The following is a 12,772-nucleotide window of genomic DNA, read 5'->3' on the forward strand; positions in this document are numbered from 1 at the left end:
AAAGTCTTAAAGAGTGATTACGTTTTTCTCCATAATTAACTCTTTCCCCAAGACAGTCAAAACAATGATCATGATCATCAGACCAACCAATTAACCAAATCAAATCAACTAAATACGCAACCACCAATAATAAACAAACTAATCCAACCAAAATAATTGACATCAATGTCAAAAAGCGCCCAAGTGATTTCTCCTTATTCGCATGCTACCTTGTAGAATATAGCCGAACTGCAAGCAACCTAACCGATCACCATTGATATAAGAATACAAATCATACACAATAATCAATTGTATTCGCTATTTATTTATTTTAGCCGGTATACATAAATTATGTAATGATTATACAAAGTTCAAATATAAATTACACAGTCACCGATTATTTTTAGTTTAACCGGTTTAATTCTTCATAAAAATATTGGCAACAATTCAACATTTTAAAGTTTATGAAAGTAATAATACCATTATTATTTATGTAAAGACAAGGCACCCATGACTATCCTACAATCTTACAAATGCTACTAAATAAACAACTCACATGGAAACATCATGCTTTTCCATAAAGAAAAGAACAAGAGTAGCAAAAACATGGGGGCAGGCCCATCCTTGATCTACTCTACAACCTCCACCACCCACCAACCAACCAAACCCCTCAGCCCACCGGCCCGTTGATTGTGTATCCATGTCTACATGTATTTTGTTAAGATCCGATGTTTCCGACAAAGCCATTGACTTTGAGATAAAATAATGGAAAATGAACCTTCCTTTGTCCACCCATTATTGCAAGATAACCATAGGCTAGCAAACAACAACAAAAACTACGTTTTTGGTGTAATGTAATAACCTCATATTTCGCCTTGGTGTGGGTCATTTCCACATATTGTTGTATTGATATATATTCATTTGCTAGCCAATTATCTCCAACCAAGTAATTAAGCTCCAAGAAAAGTCCACCACAAATAGCTTTCTTCATTCTTTCTTTCTTCCTTTCTGTAGCCAAAAGAAATGAAGCTGTAAGTTTGTAACTTATCTGGTCCAAATAATTGACTTTTGAATCTTTATTCACACTATTAGTAGTATTCTACTGGGGTATCAGGGCAACTTCCACCAGACAGAAATTCTTTACTAAAGGGAGGAGGAGTGAATGGAGGTGATGTACATCGTAAAAGTGCCCAATTGACTCCTTGGAAAAATGGATGGTGTTTGATTGCTGTGGCACCCATAGTTGACCCCAACCTTCTAGCTGGATCCTTTGTAAGTAGTTGTGATATCAGATCTTTAGCTGGGGTCGGGATTCCGGGCTCTTTAGGGAATTCAAGGGCTCGAGCCACGATATTAGCTAGTGTTAGTTCATGGTCTATCCCCTTAAAGGGTGTTACACCATATAACAGTTCAAATATGAATATCCCTAGTGTCCACCAATCAACTGCACTACCATGCCCTTCGCCAGACACAATCTCTGGTGCCAAATACTCGTGAGTTCCCACGAATGACATTGATCGAACATCGACTGGTTCAGCAACAAATTCAGGGCCACCAAGATGGCCAAGCTTCTTCTTTCGCTTCCTTTTTGGGTGGAAGCATGAAACAGCAGGTACTATACAGTTAGGAAGGATACATGAAGAAGATGTAAACTTTGGTGGTTCAATTTTGTACTCATTTTGTTGAGGTCCATTAGGCGTATTTTGGCTTGAAATCACTTGAGCTGGTGTTGATGTGGAGTCATCGCATTTTAGTGAGAGATCAAAATCAGTGAGCATGATATGACCATCTGATCGGACCAAGACATTTTCAGGTTTCAAATCTCGGTAAACAATTCCCATCATGTGAATGTACTCCAGTGCTACCACCACCTCGGACGCGTAAAACCTGGAGACACCATGAGATTAGTTTAATGTACGCACAAGCAATTTATAAATATGAATTTAAGTTCCATGCACTGATCGTATAAGAAAACCTAACATTCATTGGTAACTTATACGTAATAAATGGTAAATAAGTAAAATTACACTGGGAGTTTAAATGCTTGATACAGTTAGTCTATATAATTTATATCCTTTAGATACGTGTAGACAACCCTAGAACAACGGAAAAAGAATGAAAAAACTTCTTTTCAGGTAAAATCATGATACAAAAGATGGATGCATGAGAAAATTAAAGGAAAAAACTGTAATAAAGTGGATGTACTCTACAGGTGCACAAAGCAGCACTATGTTTCAACTCTTATCATATGAGGATAGAGGAGGGGACCAATGTGCTTCTATAAAGATAGTATATTATTTTATTATGTGGAATCCTGGACCCTCACTATTTCCCCATGCAACGTAGCAAGATTAAAAGAACTGGGTCCGTGCACATTGTCCCTATATCATGGCGCAACTTTACTGTCCTCTTCTCCTTTTTGTGTTCTTCGTTTAGTTGCTTTCCACAATTGTAACATGATTACATCGTGTACTAGATTTATACAAGAAAAAGGAAAAGTATGTTCTTGGGATATCCACAAAAGAAGAAAAAGTTATTTCATATAAGAATATCAAGGACTTTCCATTACTGTAGTTTTTATCAGGGATATTTTTCCTTTCCTATATCATAGTAAACAAGTTTTCTTGAAAATATAATGGCAATTCATTATAATGAAAAATGAAAAGAAATTGCAAGTAGATTAGAGCAAACTTCCCACAAATTAGTTTAAAAAGTAATAATATAAACATTCATTCAACTTATTTAAGTATAATAATACACATAATATTTTTTTTCTTTTCAATGTTGGCCCTTAATTGACAGAGTTATCTAGTTTGCTTTTATGTTTCAAGAAACATAAGTGTTCATACATAATCAAAAGAGACGTCCTTCCAAATCATAAAGTCCCAAATTCAGGCAGTGAAATGTCAAGTCAGAAAAAAAGTTATAATCTCCAGGACCTTGTTTTAAGCTCAATCACAACTACTTGCTAAACTAAGCTAGAGAAATTAGAGTTGAATCATTTCCATGCACTACTTTCCTTCTAGTCACATCTAGCTAGGTTGTCATCATTTGTATAACTTGTATACCAACATGGCATATTTGTCAATTATAGAAATAGTATTTTATAGGGCCTCTACACAAATCAACTTAATTACCGTAATAATCCATAAGGGGCCACTATGGTAAAGAACATATTCCCCACGTTAAAATTCCAAATCCCTGATATTCCGGAAAAATTAATGGAATTGCATCTTCATTACTTTTCCCTTACTTTTGACAGTTTGACTATTCCCCTAATTTTGGGAATGATAATTGATAACTGGACAAACTACAAATTTCTCAGAAAAGTTAATTGGGTACATTAACTTTGGACTTGTAGTTTATTTTTTGGTCTTCAACTTTTGCTACAAAGGTTCCCTCAAGAATACTACTCTCCGTCCCAAATTAACCCTCACTTTAGCTCAAAAAAGTTATCCCAAAAAATTATCACTTTTAAGAATTCAAAACGAAATTTGTAATTGTTTTCAACTATATCCTTAATATTAAAGTAGTACTTTTTAATACTGCTCAATTCATTTAGAGATAACTTAATAAACTATACTTTATACTTATTATTATCTTAATGGGAGTGAATAGAGGTAAAACTACAATTAAAATGAGGCGGACGAAAGGAGTAACCGTTTTCAATTTTTGGAGCATTTAATGAACCATCCACCAACACCCATGAAAATGAGAATAGAACATTTCCAACATTTACCAAAACACAGCACACGTAGAATATTAAAATATTTGAATTATTACCGACTTTGATTTAAACAAATCTTCAAAAATTATAAAACACAAGCATGAAGCAGAGGACACGTGACTAAGTCAATCCATTCCCACATGCACCCCATTAGGTCAACGACGAATTTAGGATTTAGTGCTTAGTAGTAATATATGGTACAGCAACACACTCCTCAACCAACAGTGATTAGTAAAAACCCAAAATAAAATTATGTGAAACAAGTTTTTTTTGTTAAAAAAAAAAAGAGTTTGTTAAACCTACAAAAAGTTGTTCATTTAAGTTCGAATCAATTACGAGACCTTTAGCATTATTCAGTGGTGTAAGAAGTAAGAACATACCCTAACCACGTGTCTGTCGCTTATTGGCTGAGCACAACTTTTCGTCGACAATAACTCAGAAGTTTAAAGTCATATATTGGGACACGTGTGCCTATGACTTATACTAATTTTCTTCCTTAGTTACCAATCTTTCAATGATCTAATGTACGACAGTCCACCATAGATCCTGTGTTCCGTCATTATAGAGAAGAAGATCGAAGAAGATGATACAGTGACCAACTAGATGAGCCCTACTACTGACGATCACCAGCTCCACCCCAGGTCGTGGGTCCCGCTCAGACACGTCACTGTCATCTTCTTCGAGTTTTTAAGAATTTGAAATTAGAAGAGATTGCACTCAATAAATTTCTCCAACATATTATATGTAAATATGAAAAAATATTTGGAGATTATTTCAAATAGTAAGTGTTTTCAGTGCAATGTGAGAGTAGTAAGGAGCAAACCTGACGGCGGATTCAGGGAAGCGTTTGGCCGGCTGACGTTGTCGGAGTACGTGAAGGTCACCACCGGGGCAAAACTCCGTCAACAAGCACGACCATTTCGGCGAATCAATGGAGGCGTAAAGCGTCGGTAGAAAAGGATGATCCAACATTTCGAGTATTTCCCGTTCTGTCCTCGCTCTTCCTTCCTTATTACGGCCCGCCAGTTCCTTCTTATCCATAACTTTCGCCGCGAAGTAAGCTGACGCCGAAGCCTTCGGCGAACTTTCCGGCGCGGGAGTTTTAATTTCGGCTAGATATACAGAACCGATGTCGCCGGAGCCAAGGCGGTGAAGGAAGCGGAGGTCGTTGAGGGAAATTAAGGAGGAAGGAGAAGTGGAAATGACACGTGTAATGGCGTCCCAGTAAGGGTCGCCGGAGGGAGTGGCGGCGCGTGGTTTGATGACATGTTGGTTAAAGGAAGAGGAAGCGGAAGAGGCGGTGGTTGCAGTCCACGTGGTTTCGGAACCGGAACTGGTGGAGCGATTAATGTCAGTGGTGGTGGAAGTGGTTGTAGAGTTGAAGCTGATGCTTTGAAGATCATCGGCTAAGTCATCGAGCCATGGCTCCATTTGGGCTCAGGCGAAGAAGAAGAAGAAGAATGAGAGAATGAAGAGAGGGTAGAGAGCTTTTTGAAGGGGAATTTTCTCGGGGAGCGAAATTAGCTTTGGGCCGTGAAATAGGGGAGTTGGGCCACGTAAAGTCCGTTGCTTGTGTAGTAGATATTGGGTGCCGTTGGGCCCGGAGAATATTTATGAGTATTGTCTTTTCTCATATGAGAGATTTCGAATTTTAAATTCTTAATCTCAAATTAGCTAAGTTGAATATATAATTATTTGTTCTCTTCTAATTTCATTCGAGCTCATTTTTTCATTAGATAATGGCAAATAATTTGTCATTTAAGACAAATGGACTCTTCCCTTTCATTAGAGGTTCACATTTATTCTTATTGCAACATACAAGTCTCTCACTAGGGGCGTCCTCAAAAATAAGTGGTTTTCTTACCTTTTTTTATTTTTAATTTGATAGTAAGCAAAAAATATTATTCCAAGAGCATTTATTTATAATCTAACCAAACACTATATGAGCTGAAAAGTAAGGGGTGATGGAGTCAAGGGACGAGGGGTGGGTAGGGGCTTCATGGTGAGGTAGAAGAGTGTGAGAGTGGGGATGGGGAGGTGGAGCGGAGGGTGGGGTGGGGAAGCGGCATTGGGGGAGGGGGTCACAGGAGGGGTTTTAGGGGTCGGAGTGTGGGGTGGAGCAGGGACGGAGGGAGAATATAACTTATGGGTTCGGCTGAACCCAGAGCTTTCGTTCAAACCATGTATTTGTCTTAAGAAATTCATTGAACATGTATAAATTATTAATTTAGAACTCAATAACTTAAAAAATTTAGAATTTCAAACCCATAAATTTCAAATTCTACCTCCACCACTGGAGTGGAGTGTTTGGGTGTATGGAGGAGACTATCAGCATGGAATAGCACTTATGTAACTTGTTTTTCCTACTATTTCTTCGAAGGGTCATTATTGAATCAAGCAACATAATTCGAGCAAAGAAGTCACATATGAGCTAATTATAACTAACTCATTTACTTATATTACATCAAGTAAGACCTTTTTTCACTTAGTCGGTCTGACTTGTGATCCCTGCTCTAATCAAAAGTCTAAAGGCTCCTATTTTTTTCATTTTCTTACTAGGAAATTTATAGCTTGTTTTATATTTTAACCAGTTGAACATGAAAAAATTGAAAAATATACAAAACACACCCTGAATTAAAATGGTTCCCTTTTTTTTTCCATCAAGAAGGTTCCTTACAAGTTACAAATACCGAATTTGTTTAGTTACAACTCGGTGATATCGCCATAAAAGAAATATTTGGTTGAACTTTTTTCCTATTTGTTTTGAATTAAATATTTCCGTAGTGGAGCTGTTGAGTTCCTTTTGTTTTGTTAATTTTAGTTAGAGGTTCAACAAATGATAATTTGAACTAGAAGCCATGGGGGTGATAAAATATGCTTTTGTCCATTTATCACCAAATTCATTAATACCTACTGTTTTGATTTATCATATTCCGATTTCTGCTTCTTTATTTTCTATAGCTAATAAAATTCTTTATTTTAGATGATTTTGTCTTTAGCTTGTTTATTTACCGTGCGTAGAATTAGCCTATATGCTTATCAATTACTCATATTTGAACTTACGGTAAAATTTGCATTTAGGAGCTTATTTCCTACACCTCAAGTGCCAGACGAGTGTTTGAACTAAAAATGAGGAAAATTTCTCTGCTATTCTTAACCAATGGATCATTTAAGGTGAGGGTGTGAGACGTACGGTTATGATCACTCAGTTCGTGAGAAATATTTTAAACGAAGAAAACGAAAATATGGAAGATGTCTAGGATAAGGAAATGAATTCGAAGATGATCGTCATATTATCATACGTTTATTAGCCCCTTAGATTTGAAATGTTGACATTTATAGTTATTGGAGGCTGTGGTGGAGGCGCGATAATCACAAAATGAAGGAAAATAATTTATTCACAGAAATCAGTATATGACTTATTATTCCAACTCCCTTTTTTAAAAAAGAATCCCTAGAATTTTCTAAACTCATATGTAACCTTTTATTATTTAAATTTTCTTATAGTCAAGAATATGGAAAATATTTTCTGACTCGAACAATCTTTCACGAGTGCACATTGTTTCTAAAATAATTTCATGAATCATGATTAATCCATACCCGAAAATTTAAAATAGTTAAATAATTAATACTCCCTCGAGTCCACTTTAAGTGATTTTTTGGTTATTTTTATGTTCCACAATATTTAATTTTTTCAGATATCAAGAAGTAATTAACTTCTTCTTTCCAAAGTTATTCTTATAGTAAATAGTCTAGGGGTAATTTATTATATTTTCAATGAGCAAATTAAAGTTAATATGGTCAATTTCATTATTAATTAATAATAAAAAGTAAATTTTTTAATCTGCGTGGAAAGAGTAAAAAGTAGTAGTATTTATGCTCTATTGCATTTACATGCAATGAGATATTTCCTTCTTAAGTTTGACATAAGTATCCTATAATTGCAATTCAGTCCTACTCCATAATGATAATCATGTCCCACAAATTTATATCAATAGAAAAGGGTTCATCTACATAGTATATATAATAATTTAAACATGTAGTATTGGAGTAAACATACCTTCTAACTTGCTTCCTAAAGTTGTATCAAATTCACAATAATGGTACACCAATAATAGGTTGACCAAACAGCCCTACACGGTGTTATAAATTTGATTAATGAACTCTAGTTATTCACAATTAAACGTTGTACAAAGAGGATCAGATTCGTACCTTGTTTTTTCAGCTAATATTGTTTTCCAACCACCAGTAATTATTTGTTCATCTATATTTATATAAAGAAGTTAAGGATTTCGAGCCATTGTATCATAATCCAAGATATATCCTGTCCTTATTCGTATCCATACTACATTTGCAATATATCTTCTTCTTTTTTCAATTAGTATATTTAAATTCCAACCGTCATTTATTCTCTTTAAATTTTCGACTATGACAGTTTTGCCAATTACTCATCATTATCAATGGTATTGGTATAGGAAAAATGCTTTTAACAAAATATAATAGTACTTACTTCAAAGTTTAAGGGGACAAACTAAAAGTCGGCATTAACATACTACAATTAAAAAAATATGAATCGGTTAAAACTAACTTGCACCGAGTGTTTACACCAAATTATATTAATTTACCATGGCTAAGTGATATTTTAAGATGAGAATATGTATTAACTACGATTTAGTGATAACCATATTTGTGAAGACATATTTTATGTATTTATTAATTTGGCATAAATACTCTATATGCAGGGAACTAATCAATACTTTTACCTATATGGATTCAAATCAAGATGCCAATGTAGCATTGGATTAATTATTTTTACTCTACCTAAGACTGTTGAAACAAAACACAAATATATTTGTGAAAATAACTATAATCTCAATAAATATTAAATATAAAATTTAAAACGTGGTCAACCGTAAGGATTTTAAAATTTGAACCAAGCAAGTTCAAATTATAAATTCACATCTTTAAAGGAAAAAAATTTGGCCTTTTTAGGTGATTATTAAGAGTAGGGTGTACAAAGGAAACGGACAAACCGCACCAAACCAATAATCTGAATCAAACGGAGAAAAAACCCTAACTATGGTTTGGTTTGATGTTGGAAAAAAACCTGACCATAATTGATTTGGTTTGGTTTTAACTAAAAAAAAAAAATTAAATCGAAACCAAACCAACCCGACATTTACATGTATAGAAGTTTTAAATATATTTAATACATAAAAATATTTATTGTAGTGTATTTTATAAATATTTCTTAAATATTTTCATAATTTTATCTTTTAACATATTATTTTAAACTTGAACTTATAATTTTTTAATGCTACACTTTTATAGTCAATATTAATACTAATAAAATACATTCAATTAAACTATACTAGGAATGACAATAGTGTTGGATATTTATTTTTTTAGTTTTTCCATGATTTAGATAAAATGCATATTATTTTTTAGTGTTTAGTCATATAAAAATAGTACTTGTAAGTCGTACTTATTTTAGCAACTTAGTAATTTTAGATTATGTTTATTTTCATTATGGCTTATTAATAATATTTATTTTATGTGATTTTATTATCTTTATTGTTGAATATTTTAGTACAGTGTCATAGCTCATCTCATATTTTATATTATTTTCTTGAAAAATACCTTATATAGCTATGTCTTACGAGGATCAAAGAAATATTTGGAGCACAAATTCTATGTTTTGTGCTATGAAGACTTTATGGGGAAAAATCGAAATAACCCGAAAATCCGAGAAAAATCGAGATTAAAAAACCTGATTTTTATTGGTTTGGTTTGGTCTTTAAATTTAATAACCCGACACAATTGATTTGGTTTGGTAATTGGAAAACCTGAACCAACCCGACCTATGTACACCCCTAATTAAGATTGTATACCGTCTTTGGGTGGGTCTTGATCAAATGGCTATCATCCATTGGACTGATCCAACAGTTTAGAATCATTTGTAAAAATAGCACGAACTAGCCAGTTTCCGGCTGGTAATTCAAAAATAGCCAGTATTTGCAAAGTCATTGAAAAATAGTCACTATTTTGCTGCAACACGGACCGGTCCAGCATAATATACTGGAGATTAGTGCACATGTGTATGAACTTCCAGCATATTATGCTGGAACTCCAACACGCAGAAAGTTCCAGCATAATATACTGAAAATTGGAGCACTTGTGTATGAACTTCCAGCATATTATGCTGGACCAGTATATTATACTGGAACTCCAGTATAATATGCCGGAGTTACAGTATATTATACTGGAACTCCAGTATATTATGCTGGAATATTTTTTGGATTTTGAACAGTGTTTTCGTTCAGATTTATCTTTACATGCAAAGTGACTAAATTTCGATTACTTTTGAAATTGTGGCTGTTTTTCAATTACCACTTGTAAATCTGGCTATTTTTCAATTTTTCCCGAATCATTTCCATCCTAAATCTATTTGGATCGGACCTAAGCTCGACCCGCATTCTCTACTTTTTGGGCCAAATTCATTCTCAAGTCCAATTCTGATAAAATGTGAGTTTCTACTTAATTTTCATATGTTTTCTTTGCTAATAACTTAATTGAGTTAGAGGTTTCCAATTTTCATATGTAGAATAATATTCTTATTGTTGGAGAAAAAAAAAGCAAGAAAAAAAGAAGAATATAAAGAGAAGTTGGATCTGATTTTTTTCACAAGAATGAATTGCACTTTATTATCACCACAAAAGAAAAAAATTCGTATATTCTCATTTTGGTAAATTTATCTCTAAATGGTTCCATAGCATGTATTTGAAATTGAAATAGCAAATGAAATGTTGCCTCCCTCAAAAAAAAAATATAAAACCAATAACAAAAAGGTTAACATTGTTAAGAAACATAGCTCAAAGTAATAATATAAAACAAGAAAATAGACAAGAATGTAGGGAGAAAGAGATGAGAGGTTCTTATTTCTTTCATGTATTCAAGTGTGTATAATATAACTTCCCATCCTCTATTTATAGTATTACATAGAGGTATACAAAAGAATGTCATAAACATGACATTAAACATTTGAGATCATGGAGGAAGATCAGGGGGAGGTTATGGAGGTATGAGAGTTACAACCATAACTCCATAAGTATTGGAGTAGTGTGAGTTATGAAAATAATGGAGGAGATTAGTGGGTATTACTCTTTATGAATTATGTACATCCACCATTAGATAATTATTTATAACACTCCCTCTTGGATGTCCATAGATAATGTGCCTCATTAAAACCTTACTAAGAAAAAACCATGTGGGAAAAAATCTTAGTGAAGGAAAAAGAGTACACATATCTTGTAATACGCATTGTTTGTTGCCTCGTTAAAAATCTTGCCCGGAAAATCCAGTGGGATAAAACCTCTGTTGATACCCAATTTTACCCTCATATTTTTCAAATGATATATATACATTAAAAACATCATTTTTTGCATCATTATTTAGTTTACAAATCTATACAAGTATTTTCTATAATTTTCCATAATTTTAGAGCTTTAAAATTAATTTTTTTGTATTTAAATTACTTGAATAATTATTAATTACTCCTTCAAATTATTTTTGTGATGACTTAGTTACCTAAAATTATTATTTGCACCTATAATACATGTTTTAAATATTTTTACTTCATTTTATATAATTACATTAGCATTTTTGAGCTATTTATCTAATTTTACAATAATAGTCTATATTCATGTACAAATGTTCCTTATTTATACTATTTGTGCCAAAAAATAGCATTTTATATTCTTATAATGCTAAATCTATTTTTAATCATTTTAGTGCATAAAATATTTTTTACTCATTTACTAATTATTTTTATAAATTATTTTGCTAAATTATATGTGTTTAAAAGGCAGACCTAATTTTTGAGTGATTTTTCGGACCAAATTGGCCCAACACCTTAGCCCAGAACCCCAGCCCAAAGCCAAATGAACTTTCTTTTAAAAAATGACCCGGTCGGGACCCGTTTTGTATGACCCGCCCCATCTTCCTTCAATCTTGGCCGTTGATCTCAGAGATCAACGGCTCACAAGCCACCTCTTCTTTTAAATCCATTAAACCTAAACCCTAACCCCATTATCCCATTACCCGCCGCCTCTAAACTCTCTCTGTCTCGCCTCTCTCTGAAGAACCCTAATCGCCGCCCTTCACCAATCCCCCTTTCTAATCCCGCTAGCCATGGGATTCTCCCATTGTTTACTTACCATATTAGTGTTCCTCCGCTACTGGGTATTTCTTTATGGTATCATTTAGTACTTGCCTAAATATGGCAAGTACTACCTCTCAGATTCTAAGTCGTTCAACGTCAATCGCCTAAATCTAGACGATATCTCGTCCATATGCATCATGGCCATGCTATATTGGGTTCGATTAGCTAAGATTTTCGGTCAATCTTCGATTTCTGTCGAATTAGGGTTCGAAATTTTATACTTTTACTTTTACCTGTTCCATTACTGATAACATGTGGTACTTTCTTTCCATATTTATGTTTGATTGATTGTTTTCCTTGTTTGTTTGCTTGATTCCTACTACTATATAAACCCCTCCACATTCCCCTTTAAGACAGGCTTTTAATCACCCGGATTCACTAAAAAATTGAAGCTATTACTATATTATTCTCTTATTCTCTTGTTCTATACTCTGATTCTCGGCCGGCTGAAAGCAAAGGCTACCGGATTTCGATTTTTCAACTTTTCTTAGTGTGAGCACTGGCCGAGATTTATTCGAAGCCCTTGGGAACTCTGACGCACTAAGATTCTGGGTTCTTGCTCTTTGATTGATATTCAGAGTATTGTGGAGTTGGTTCTTTCTTGTTGTCTGTTTTTGTCAACTGATAACTGGTAAGTCTTTTAGCTTTTACAATTTTGTTCTTTTGTGTTCACGATTTGCATATTCTTACCTCTGAAATTCGTGACCTAATATGTTATGGGCTACTTTTTTGCACAGCCTTGTTAGTTTTTGCACTTGTTTGAACCTCTTTAGCATTTGATTTTAAATAAAGCTGCCAGTTCTGAGATATGTTATTTGAATATGCTTCACCTGAATAATTTAGAC

The 12,772-nt window shown here is 33.8% G+C and overlaps 1 protein-coding gene across 2 annotated transcripts; it reads right to left on the reverse strand.

The window, feature by feature from the left end:
* Nucleotides 1-440: 440 nt before the first annotated feature.
* Nucleotides 441-5,254, reverse strand: LOC107787815 (serine/threonine-protein kinase AGC1-5). 2 transcript variants are annotated; one of them, XM_016609420.2, is made up of 3 exons: nucleotides 4,530-5,254; nucleotides 1,157-1,866; nucleotides 441-987 (listed from the first exon to the last, which is right to left on the reverse strand). In XM_016609420.2, coding segments are annotated over exons 1-3 (1,320 nt in total). In that variant the 5' UTR covers nucleotides 5,138-5,254; the 3' UTR covers nucleotides 441-985. The 2 variants fall into 2 exon arrangements, with proteins under 2 accessions (XP_016464906.1, XP_016464904.1); XM_016609418.2 differs by having other exon boundaries at nucleotides 916-1,866; nucleotides 4,530-5,253.
* Between the last annotated feature and the right edge of the window lie 7,518 nt (nucleotides 5,255-12,772).

The sequence above is a fragment of the Nicotiana tabacum genome, chromosome 9, assembly GCF_000715075.1.
Source record: "Nicotiana tabacum cultivar K326 chromosome 9, ASM71507v2, whole genome shotgun sequence".
NCBI lineage: Eukaryota > Viridiplantae > Streptophyta > Magnoliopsida > Solanales > Solanaceae > Nicotiana > Nicotiana tabacum.

Bases quoted from the DNA above. Each gene is read 5' to 3' on its own strand.
- LOC107787815 (XM_016609418.2), bottom strand. From the start codon at position 5,137: ATGGAGCCATGGCTCGATGACTTAGCCGATGATCTTCAAAGCATCAGC. The intron at 1,867-4,529 runs GTTTGCTCCTTA...TGGTGTCTCCAG, and splicing joins TTCCCTGAATCCGCCGTCAG to GTTTTACGCGTCCGAGGTGG.